Source organism: Nannospalax galili, unplaced genomic scaffold (genome assembly GCF_000622305.1).
Source record: "Nannospalax galili isolate Female #2095 unplaced genomic scaffold, S.galili_v1.0 scaffold291, whole genome shotgun sequence".
NCBI classification, from domain to species: Eukaryota; Metazoa; Chordata; class Mammalia; order Rodentia; family Spalacidae; genus Nannospalax; species Nannospalax galili.
Genome location: NW_008330588.1, coordinates 617,644 through 630,405, shown reverse-complemented (window position 1 = coordinate 630,405; position 12,762 = coordinate 617,644). Strand labels below are relative to the sequence as shown.

The following is a 12,762-nucleotide window of genomic DNA, read 5'->3' as shown; positions in this document are numbered from 1 at the left end:
GCACCCACACGGCAGCTAACAACTGTCTGTAACTCCAGTTCCAGGGGATCTGACAGCCTCTTCTGTCTTCCACGGGCATTGCATGACACAATGCACTTACACGCGGGCAATGCACGCATACACATAAAATAAAAATAATAAATAAAAAATATTTTTTAAAAATTTAAAATTCTGTTCATTATTTCTTTAGGATATATCACGTAAAAGAAACTATTCCATTCTTTGTAATTATAGCTATAGGAAATTATTTTTTCATTGCTTTCCTTACATGGAAGGTTCTAGGAATCAACAATATGTCCAGCATGTGCCCATGTCCTGCTCCATCCCTCCACAGCCACTGTATATTTCAGAGATGTGACCATTTAGGAATTATTAAAGACTACCGTGAAAGTTCCCCTTATTTTGTAGTTCTTTGATCAAAACGAAGGAATAATATACTACGGGCTTTTTACAACTGATGTTTTCTATATTTGCTATATTGGTATCAATGAGTGACTTCATATAATGAATACTCTTCTTTTTGTTTAATATCAAATCTTTTTTTTTTTATGGTTCTGGAAAACCAGCACCAAATTCAGGCACTTGCTCCACCTCAGAGTCACAGCTCCATTCCCTAAAGTCAACTCTTTTGAAGGAAATTAAGTACTTTGTTTTTGCTTCTTTTTTATAAAAGAAATAAGATTTAAAATGATAAAACAAAAAGTGGAGAGTAAACAAATAAAATGGACAATTTGCAAAAAATTATTTTCTCCTATGAAATGAAGTAAGGAATTCAGTTTTCAAATTCTAATTTCTTAAACTGGATACTTCTTTTCTGGGTGTGAGTGTACTTCTGTTTCTTAGACCAAGGGCTCAAGGAGCAATGTTGTGAACAAGCCACAGGGCCGGAGGCGTGTCAGAAGCTACTCACAGGGTGAAGGGGATGTTCTCACTCTCAGCCACAGTGCCATACAGAGAGATCTCGAAGGCCTGGTTGAACTGTGTGCCACTTTCAGTCCCAGAAAAGTGAATCTTTACTTGGTAATGGAAGACTGTAAGGGAGGAAATTGGAACAAAGGCCAGTTAGTCTTTATGGAAACACCATAGCCCCCAAACAATCAAGCAATTCAGACCTATAAAGCATGCCTTAGTGGCAATCAAACAGGAAGTGGACACATACATCTTGCACCATCCAAGTGGCTTGGAAACATTTCACACTGGACACTGTTCACACCTTGAGGGTGCAGACATTAAATACTTTTCAGAAAAGTGTGACTGCAGCGGGTGGGAAAAAGCTAAGTGTGACTGAACAGTCCTGGAAGGCAGCTACCTTTGATGGACTACCAGAGAGATCTAAGCGATAGCCAAGCACACCCAGGAGCCTCTCTGTGACCTCTCTTTGCCTTGGCCACCCTGTTGTTCTGCACCAAGCATATTTGGCATTTGCTACGTGTCACTGTGTACAGGGGTGTTTCTTCCCATTTTCTGGGTGCATGTGCCCTCTCTGTCCTCAAGGTAAGCTGCTTCAGGTCACAGGAGGACACCCACACTTCCTCTTCCATGATCATTTGGACAGGGAGGTATGTGGCAAACTCTCAACACTGCCAATTTCAGTGAACCTCCAGAGAGGCCCTTACAAATCCAGTTCCCAAAGTGTTCTGATTTAGGAAGGGCCTCTGGAAGCAGGAACTTGAACTCACATATCTCGCCCTGAATTTCTACCAGAACCCTGAGCAAACGCGACAAGAGTAAAAAGCTTAGGCCTGAAGCACAGCTACTCTGAGGAGGGAGAATTATTCTTATGCTTATCTTCTGCATCCCAAGATCCTTATTCATATTTTTTATTACTTATACTATCATCTATTAAATACAATTTATTTTAAGCTGGGATCCAAAATGTGGTAAAAATGTATTTTAATGCTACTTTGGATATTTATTCCTGTGAAAAAAAATTCAATATATTTTGTTTTGGCTTCTTGTGACAACCTCTGTTTTGTTTACCTACCTATTTGTTTTGAGTTTGGTGGGCTTTTTAGGGGGAGGTGCTTTTCAGATGGTCTCATGTAGCTCGAACTGGCCTCAAACTCACTATATAACCTCACTATGTTCTTCCTGTCTCTACCTCCAAAGCATTGGGGTTACAGGCACATATCACCAAGTTTGGCTTATAGCGCTTTTAGCTTTTTTAATTAGAATAAGCTCCAGATAAGTAAAACCAAAAACAAACCAAAACCAAAACCAAACAAAACAATAAAACCTGTGACTACTAAAAGGTGAAGAGAAATCAACTGTAGCCCTTGTAGGAGAGGCTGAGGGTAGGAATCGCTCATGTGTCACCATGGAGTCAAAACCCAGTATAGACCTATGCAACATGTATGAGTGAGCCTGCCCCTGTCTTCAGGTGACGGTCTCCTCCATACCTCCCACTGGTTCTGGAGTCAGAGAAAATGAGCTTCTTCATAGCCTATAAGATTTCCTTGAATGGCATGCTCCAAGCTCTAGGCCCCCAGATGCACTTCTACACAAAGCACCTTGGAAACCACTGGCCATTGCAGATATATTTTACCTGGGAAACTACTCATTAGCTTCTGCTCTTGCTTCAGGTTTATATCTGGACTCTACCAAAGCCAATCTATCTGAAATCCCTCCCTGTCACTAGATATACCTGACAACCTCTTCTCCCATTGTTCCCCCTGCATTATTTTAGGTCTTGTTCGAAGCAAGAGGCCAAGCTTGAAGTTCGAGTTTGAAATGAGTTCATGGCAAGATAGAAGAAACATGGTTTACACAGTCTTGCTTCCCTGTGATAGCTGAATTTTGGTGCTTCTTAACTTCCAAACTTTGGAAGCGGCAAATGTTCTGTAAAGCTCCAGGGACCGTAGTATTTTCGCCTCTGGGGGCTATATGGTCTGTTTTAACTACTGGATCCTATCTTGGTGGCATGAAAGCAGTGCTGGGCAGTATGGAAATGAACGTGTATCACCACGTTCTAATAAAACTTGATTTATAAAGGCAAGTAGCAGGCTGGATTAGGCCAAGGAGCCAGAGTCTATAATCTCAGGGTGATGATTTCAAATTAAATCTAAGCCCAGTACTGACAGCTGGTCTACGTTAATGGCCAGAGTTGCAGAGAAGCCTGGCAAATGGGGCTGCAAATGGGCAGTCAGACTCAGAACCATGGGCAAAATGGACTCACACAGTCCTTCTGTATCAACAAAGGCGCATGTGAAGGCTCAGGACTCAGGAACATCCCTTCATCAACTCTGTTCCAATGGACAGAATCAGCCCATGTTATACAGTGAATACAATAATCGGCACTTTTTCTCCTTACCATAGCCTCCAGCCTACCTTTATAGGGCATCTGAGAGCGAGTCTTCAGGTACATCCTGCTGCTTCTTTTGGCTCTGACCTTATTGATCTCATAGCCCATGTTGTTACAACGGTTCTTTCTGCAGCTCAGGCAGAGCCCTTTCTCAAAGGCTTCCTTGGAATTGCACCTGTAAGCCTTGCTTGGGTTTTCTTCATTCAGCAGGGAGTCAATGAAGAGATGAATGGAGCGCTCGTGAGAGCACTTCACCAGCTGGTCCACATCTGGGGAAAGAGACACAGCACCTGTGAGTTCTGCAGCATCACCTTGAATGGCTAAACTAGGGTAGGTGTAGTTATAAGCCCCACTTTAGGATGTGACCTTGGTGGCAGCTGCTCACCTCCCTCAAGACTGTCAAACTTGTAAGCTGTCAGAGAACTTTTCACTCTTCTGCCAGTTTATATTTATATATAAAGCCATAATAAAAGGTAGAAGTTGATTCTCATCAGCTTAATACAACCTTTCCTTTTATTGAAAATGTCTAATACTTCCAGGTGCTTCTAGAAACATAGTTCTAAAAACTACATCATAAAGGGTATATTTGTTAAGCTAATAGTATTTTGAAATATATATTGTGGGGGCTGGAGAGATGGCTCAGCGGTTAAGAGCACTGACTGCTCTTGTAGAGGCCCTGGGTTCGATTCCCAGCACCCACATGGTGGTCACATACATGCAGACAATACATTCATACACATAAAATAAAAAATAATAAATAAAATATTTTTAAAAAGAAATATATATTGTGACTGGTGCAGAGCTGTATCCCTACTAACGCTTTTTATGTCAGTTGAATCAAGAATAGTCAACAACACCATAAGAATTTATTTATTCCTACAAGCTCATAACACTTGAAAGTGGTAACACTATTCAGTAATTTCTACAATGGACCTACAAAACCCTACCCCAATGTCCATAAAATATGCAAAGGGCCGGGTGTGGTGGCGCACACCTTTAATCCCAGCACTCAGGAGGCAGAGGCAGGCAGATCTCTGTGAGTTCAAGGCCAGCCTGGTCTACATAGTGAGTTCCAGGACAGCTGGGGCTACAGAGAGACCCTGTCTCAAAAAGACCAAAATATATATTCTAATTACTGCATCCTGCACTTTCAGCAAAATTCAATCTCATTTCATTGGCTTTGTAACTACATTCAGATTATGACACCTAGAGCTGGATAATCTTTTATTGTGGTGTTGAGCAGGCCAGCAGAGCTTTCCTGTCTAAATCTCCCCTCTGATTCCTCGTGCTTCTGTTAGAGCAGTGTTCAGTGTAGCTAACAATATAGGACAAGAGAGGGCTGACTGGCCCTAAAGCGATCATGCTGAACAGGCGAAATTCTTTTGAAATGAATGTGTGTGTTTATGATCTCTCTCTCTCTCTCTCTCTCTCTCTCTCTCTCTCTCTCTCGTGTGTGTGTGTGTCTCGTGTTCATGTATGTAAGTACAGGTGCATTCATGCCATGGTACTTATATGGAAGTCAGAAGACAATCTTGGGCATCAGCCCCCGCCTCCCACCTTGTCTGAGACAAGTCTCTTGTTTGGCACTGTGTCCACCGACCTAGTCGGCCTGTTAGCCGCTGTCTCTGCCTCCCATCTCATTGTAGAAGAACACTGGCATTACAGACACACACCAGTGCGTTTGGTTTTTATGTGGGTTCTGGTAATTCAAACTCAGGTCCTCATATACATATGATAAACATTTTAACTACTGAGCCATCTCCTCAGTCCACAGATGTGCACATTAAATCACACACTGTGAGAGCAGTGAGTAAGGCCTAAAGCTCAAAACTCAACTTGAGTGTCGTGTGACTCACTCACCTCCAAGGCCCCTCTCTGCAATCACACGGATGGCTTCACCAATGTTACATCCTGGCTGGAAAGTGCCTCCATTGGGATAAATGTCAACATGTCCCACTGGCTTCTGGATTCCAATACTTCGGTCAGGTGACCCTCTGGTGAATGTGTGTAAGACATCTACGAAATCTGCATCATCAGGAGAAAGGCGACTGGGGGCTTCTGCGTACTCAAAGTTAGGCCCAGCAGGATCCAGTCCTTGGAGGGAAAGAAAAAGATCCATGGATTTTAAAATCTGATTAACTTCAGTCCGTTAGTATTGTGTTGGTCTTGTGCTCATTTGATCACAATTGGCAGACTCTTAGATTCTTAAATTCTCACAAGCTCTTCATCGAGGAATTGGATCTGTCAACAATTAAGAGTCATAAAAGTAGGCATGACTCTTCTAAAATGGAATTTCTCCCTCCCACTCCCTCTCCCTCATTCTCTCCCACTCTCCCAGGATAGCCTCAAACTCCTGACCATCCTCCTCTATCTCCCTAGTCTTAGGATTATAGCCAAAGCATTTATAACCACTGCCTAGATGAGGCTCAGGACCCTTGTCAGTCTCCCTGGCACTGATGTGAGAGGGAACAATATATGTGCAGTCCACCAGCTCAGTCAGGGTAAAGGGATGAGAGAAGCCTTTCTCAGAGGAATGTGTGGGCATCTGTGCTCAACACTGTTCTACTACTGTGTCATGGCCAGTGGAAGGAGCCCAGGCAGCAGCATGTACTCTGACTCACTTCTGAAGAACTCGGTCATAAGATGATCAGCCTTAGGCCCAGGCCCCCAGCACTGTACAAGTGGGACCAATCGAAGGAGTTATGATGCTCTTTCAGAATGATTCATTTTGACCTGTGATAAATAAATAATACATGCATCTTACCAGTAATTCTGTTGACCTTCTTGTTGGTCAGACTTCCGGCCACTCCGGCAGCATGGGCTCCCAGGCTGTATCCCAAGAGATGCACATTGTCCAAAGGGTAGTTAAATTCGTCCTGGGGAAGAACAAAAGAAAAACAATTTTTGCATATATTTTGGTCAAAGATCAAAACTAAAAGTAATAAAATTAATATCTATATATCGTTTTTTAAAATATGGGCACTACTCTGAATTAATTTCACTTATTTCCTGTTGCAGGTAAATGAGACAAACATGTTTTATAATGTTAAGATTTTCACTTTAGCCACAGGTTTAAATTGGGAATTTTTCCATATATCTGAAATTATATAATTTACACATATAAATATGTACATACATACTGTTTGTACATATATGCATGTATGAACTTTAGCACATCATTCCTTTGTCCAAATACCCTGCATCTCATTATTCTTTTCAAAAATTAAAAAAATTTTTTTTTTTAATGGGGATGAGTGTTTTGCCTGCATGTGTGTAAGCGTACCATATGCCTGCAATGTCCATGGAGGGCAGAAGAGAGGGTCAGATCCCCTGGAACTGGAGTTGTGGACAGTTGTTAATCAATACGTGGATACTGGGAACTGAACCCAGGTACTCTGCAAGATCAGCCAGTACTCTTAACCGCTGAGCCATTTCTCCAGCCCTTCATTATTTTTCAAGGTTAGCTAAGCAACAACAAGATAGGGGGAAAGAACCATACACAGATGGTCCCGCCTTCTCCTTCAACAGGCAGGAAGCCTGAGGACCAGGGGAATGATCTGATTCTCCCAGGTTCACTAGACTTAGTAACAAAGGAGCCAAGAAAAGAACTTTTATCTCTATTTACCTGATTTAAATAATTTGGCCCTGTCAGAGTAAATTACCTTCTTTTCAACTCCAAGGAAAATTCAAAGATATTTCCCTGAGGTTATGTATCCCCCAGCACTCCCAAAAGAGAGGACCATGCAGTCTTCACATCCTACACACCTTCCTGTCCACTGTCCCCTGTCACAGTTCATCCCTCCCCCAAACCAGGAGGCTGACCGTGTGTGTCTCAACAATTTCCTGGATTCTTCTTCCATTCTAAGAGTTAAATATTGTTCATGATTTTGTTAAAGAGGTTGATAGCCTAACAAAAGTCAAAGTCAGGATGAAATGTTCACATGCCAGCCAACCGGTAGGAAAAGAGTTAGCTGAACATGCCATCGTCCCTTCATCCTAAAATAACAGACTTTTGTTTGGTCTGCCCACTTAGATTTTGGTCTCAACAGATCTGTTCACTGAAAATACCAAAGGACAGGGCAGGCCTATTTCTTGGCTATAAAGCTTAGTCATTCCTATCATAACATTGCATCAGGGTAAAAATGCCCTTCTGGAGATTTCAATCATCCACCTGTCTATCTCTAGCCAAAAGCTCTGTCCTAAGCATAGAACACTCCTTCTCCACGTCTCACCTCCATCCAGTTGATGAACCTGGCCACGTCATTTCCCACGAGCTTGGTGTAGCCAGCAGACACTGGATAATGCTGCTGGGCCCGGTAGAGCCAGTCTACCACGATAACATTGGAGTCGGGCTCTCTCTTGTATAGAGCAGCCACAAGTTTGGGCACCCAACTTTCATACATTCCTGTTACCTGAAAAGAAAGATACGAGCTTTATTAAAAGAGCCAACTACAATTAGGTGTATCTATGACAACCCAACACAACTACATGAAATAAAAACCATGAATCTACAAGGAAGCTCATTGGCTCAGACTGAAAACTCAAACCTCAAGGGATATTCGATTCATGCCTGCTCCTTCCTCCTTTCAAGGCAAATCTGAATATGCCCAAGGGATGAACTGAGCCCAGGAATAGGAGACTGGGGATTATCTTGCTTTCAATTTTAAAATTTAAGTGATCTATACCATTAAAAAGAAAGATCTGGGTCAGAGAATTAAAAGTTCGTAACAGAATTACACATGTTTAGAAAAGAATTACACATGTTAATTTAATTCTTTTCAATTAAGCTACCAAATGCTTTCCAACAGAATTGATTAGAGGTCAGACCCGATGAAGCAGACCTGTAATTCCAGAGACTCTAAAGACGAAGGCAGGAGATAAGTTCAAGGCTTGACTGGGTTAGAGGATGTTCAAGGTCAGCCTTCGGGGTACTTAGTCAAGACTCTGTCTCTCAAAAACAAAAGTAGAAAGGGGGCTGGGGTTATTGTACAATGATGGGGTGTTTGTTTCACATGTGAAAAGTCCTAGGCACAACACCCAAAACTGAAAAAAAAAACAAAAAACTATTGTTTTAGGGGATATAAAATCATTTCTTATAAAGAATGGTTTGTATTTGCACACACTAATTTGCTGGTGATGAAGATCTGGTCACATCGCAGTCACAGTAAAGGCTATGCATTGAATAATCATGTATTGAACAAAGACAACTATAAAGTTCATGTTTAAGGCAGCTTTTAATGAAGACCGGCAAAGATCAGATTATACTAAACATAACACCAGAAAAGTAGGAACCTTGGACACACCAAGGAACTTTGCAACTTTGGTCTTTTGTAGTGTGTTCTTTTAGACTTCTGTTTTTCTTGTTTATGTGTTTGCTAGACTAAAATTACCAAACATGAGTCTAGCTTCACTCCTGTCAAAGGTTTGCAATGATTTGCTGTTGTGCCCAGTGCTAGGAAAAGGCCAACCCAAGAGCTGTGGGTTCCAGTTCTACTTGTTCCATTAACGATTTCTGTAAACTAACTTTAGCATCCCAGGACACTCACAACACAAAAAGGCTGGACTCAGAGTGTCTCAAAGTTCCCCTCATGAATTTCTGTTTGTGCCCACTCTGGTTCCCAATCTCCTTGTGGTGACAGAGTCAAGTTCCACAGTTATTTTAAGCAGAGAGAGAGAAAACGAAGAAAAACACAAAGGTGATGTTGGCCCACTAGGCACACATCTGAGCCTCCTTTGCACTGTGACTCAATGGGTTGCCTCCTCAAGTCCAAGTGCAGAGTGAGTCCCCGAGGGAACCAACTAGACACATGCAAAGGTCAAAACCCTGGGGAATTGGTCCCATTCACTTTCCATCACCTCCTTCCTGGCTATAGCACTGGTCACCTTTTATAGCTGCCATTCAGTGTCAAGAGAAGATTTCTTTTCTTTAGAACGCTTTGTTAGTTGCACTGAGTGCCCACTTCCCCATGCGACCCAGTGCATAAAGAAAATTCCAAGTGCAAAGCTCTAGTCCTATGGGGGAGGGGCTCTCCTGGTGTGACAGAAGAGGGTCCTTACTTCCCCTTAGTCTGTGCCCTTGAATGGCCTGAAGGCTTATCTCAGATGAGGTGTTTGCTCTAGATTACTATTCTACATTTCTTTATACCACTGTTTCCAAGTTAGTCTGTGAAAGGGCAAGTAATCTGACTTTCCTACAGTGTGGGATATTTTTATTAGTTCAGTGACAACTAATCTAATCCTTTCTTTTTTGATTCAACAGAAAATGCAGATAAAAGTAACCTCAAACAAAGGAGATGAGAAATCTGAGCACTTTCCCCAACTCAGAAAAGGCCTTGCTCTCTAGTTTCCTCTTCTGAGTTTCCTCTGATCCATACCCCCTTTACACACCTCTGAACCGGAGCTTTCCGTGCCCCCTGTACCAGGTGCTTTGACTGAACCCAGCACTGAATTTGCTGAGCAGCTGAGCTCTGCTGTCTTCATCAAGGTTACAGATCAGCCTGGCCTGTGTGATAGGAGAACCCTGCCCATCTGGCCTGCAATGTAACCCGAGTCCAGCTCTGAAAAACGTCAGGGCACAATGTGATGAGCATACGTAGGTTCAGTAAGGCCCTAGGACCAGTGACAGCATCAGGCAGTGTCTCTGGACACTGGGTCAGTCATGTCATCTTAGTAAGAAAAGGAAACTTTTTTTTCATGAATTCCTAAAACACAAAATTATTTCAGAGGCAAGATTGAGATACTTGAGATGACATTGGGTTGATTCACACATACATGTGTGTATGGTGTGTGTGTGTGTGTGTGTGTGTGTGTGTGTGTGTGTGTACCCATTGACATGTGAAGCAACCTCAGGTGTTGTTTCTCAGGAGCTATGCACCTTGGTTTTTGAGACAGATCTCTCGCTGCTCTGGAATTCACCAAGTAGTCTAGGCTGGCTAACTAGTGAACCCCAGGGATCTCCTGTTTCTGCCTCCCCAGTGCTGGGATTCTAAGAGTTCATCTCCTTACTTAGCCTTTTATCCTTTTTTCTTTTAATGTGGGCTCTAGGGATGGAACATAGGTCCTTGGGCTGGTAAGGCAAACACTTTATGGACTGAACTATCTCCCTAGCATCTTTTCTAGCTATCTTTCCCCGACTTGCCCTCTTTTGTGTCTAAATAAACACCTCAAGTTTACAATTGGGTAAAACTGGAAGTGGAGGGGCCTTAGGGAAGTCTAGTCAAAGCTCTTTGTTTGCAGGTCAGTAAGCTGAGGCCTAGAGATAGTAAGTTGTTTGACTCTGTTCTAGTGCAAGACAATGGCCGGGTGGCACTTTAATAGCTCTTTAGTTCTAGCCTTCTCTCAGTCAGAAGTGACCTTCAGGACAGGGTCTTTCTGGATGTGTTCTTCCTGGATGTGTCAAGATCATGACAGGATTCCACCAGCTCCCTACAGCAGTAACACACTCCTCTCTAGAGCTGACTGGAGCTTCCTTTTCCCATCTTCTAAGGTGCTGGAGTCAAAGGCAGCCAGGTATTATGTTGAAATGATGATAGGCAGCATCTAGGGATTCATGCACCTGGGACTATATAGCTTCTATCTCGAACCAAGGTTGCTTTTATGCAAGTTTAAAGCAAAGTTGTCAGGGAGCAGTATGTTGTTGGGTTCCTAACAACAAGGATCTGGTTGACCTCAACCCACTCTTTCCTCCAGAGCCATTCTTACCGTCCAGCCATGGATCACCACGAAGGTTTTGCTGCTGTGGTTGAAATGGCAGTTAGCCACAGATTCTGCTACCCCAGGAATGAGGTGGCAAGTGTCCTCCACTGTGTCTTCAGGAGTTCTTAGGGCAAATTTGCTTTCAATATCTGCAAAATCTCCTCCTCCTATAGGAAAAGAAATTGGAGCAAAGGTTAATGGGGTATTATTTAGTTTTACCTGTGGGAACAATATGGTTTAGGTTCACAGGCAATGACTGCCAACACTCTTGGTTTTTCTAAAGTGGTTTTTCGAATATGAATATAGAGATGACTCAGCAGTTAAAGTGCTTACTGCACAAGAAATTAGACCAGATTTCCGATCCCCAGAACCCACATAAGGCCAGGGGGGAGTGGTGACCTGCCTGTATTTTGAGCCTCAGAAGACAGACAGGGCATCCCTGGAGTGAGCTGACTAGCGAGACTAGTCATATTGGAGAGCTCCGGGTTTGACTGCAAGACCCTGCCTCAAAAACCGAGGTAGAACCAAGGCTGGAGAGAGAGCTCAGTGGTTAAGACACTGGCTGCTCTTGCAGAGGCTCCAGGTTTCATTCCCAGCACCCACATAGTGGTTAATGACCAGGCATAACTGCATTTCCAGGAAATCTGATGCCCTCTTCTGGTCTCTGTGGACGTTGCATGCTCAGTGTCACACACATGCAGGCAAAGACTCACACACATAAAAAAAAAATAATAATAACAATTTAAAAAATCCAGAAACTAAGGTGGGAAAGCAGTCAACTTCAGGCCTCTACACTCAAGCATACATGGTTTATAAGTACTCCCACATACATCCAAACATGCAAACACATACTCACACACCACACATCACACACACACATGCACATAAAAGGGGAAAAAGTGTCGATTTCAGAATAATGACTGAGGCTGCAGTAGTGACCAACTGGACAGTAGTGACCAACTAGCCTCCCTGTCAGGTAGGGTGTATGTATGCGTACATCTAATCCCACATATTTGGCTATCTCTGAGTTAATTCAGTCTTTCTCAAGACATGACTTTAGACTTGGCCAAGGTGGGAAAGACTGAGGACTAGCACCCAGGTCTCCTAGCTCAAGTTCAAAGCTCATTCTCCCAGAGAATTTTGTTGCATAGATCTTGTATTCTATGGCTCTTATTACATCGTGTATTCTTCTACCTTCTTTAAATCTCTAATTAATTATAAAAAAGTTTTCCCATAATTATATAATTAGGCTTGTTTGAGGAAAGAGGGTTTTTTTTTTCATTATCAACACTTTAAAAGAAGAAAAGTTGGAGCATAAGTAAGATTTTGTCAGTCCCACAGCAAGATGTGCTATCGCAACATGTTTTAAGAGAGCATTACTGGACTGTTCAGAAAGGCTGTGCTATCTATGAGCCATGGTCAATGCTTTCCCTGGATAGCTCTTTTCTTCCTTATGTTCTCCAAATCTTCCACAGAAAGTCAGAGCTTTAAAACAAGGTAAATCTAGTTGTAGAGAGAGTTTGTTTTAGTTCCTCAAAGTAAGTCCCAACCTAAATTAAAAAAAAAGACAGAGAACCTAGCTTTAGAAACTATTGACATATATCTAAAAGCTGACAATTCTTCATGATTATTTGCAGACAGTATAAATTAATATATGATCCATACAACCAGGCCCTTTCCATGAAGCAACACAGAGGACTTACATCAGAGAAAATCGTTTAATTCCTCATCAAATTAAAAACAAAGCCTACCTATTTGTTATAAAA

The 12,762-nt window shown here is 42.3% G+C and overlaps 1 protein-coding gene across 1 annotated transcript in view; it reads right to left on the bottom strand.

The window, feature by feature from the left end:
- The window catches only part of Lpl (lipoprotein lipase), a gene marked incomplete in the record, with an annotated part of 21,905 nt that overhangs the window by 2,608 nt on the left and 6,535 nt on the right, over positions 1 to 12,762 (bottom strand). Inside the window, 6 exon segments of the mRNA XM_029554647.1 lie at positions 911 to 1,031; positions 3,328 to 3,570; positions 5,162 to 5,395; positions 6,066 to 6,177; positions 7,534 to 7,713; positions 11,003 to 11,163. Coding sequence (XP_029410507.1) covers positions 911 to 1,031; positions 3,328 to 3,570; positions 5,162 to 5,395; positions 6,066 to 6,177; positions 7,534 to 7,713; positions 11,003 to 11,163 — 1,051 coding nt within the window.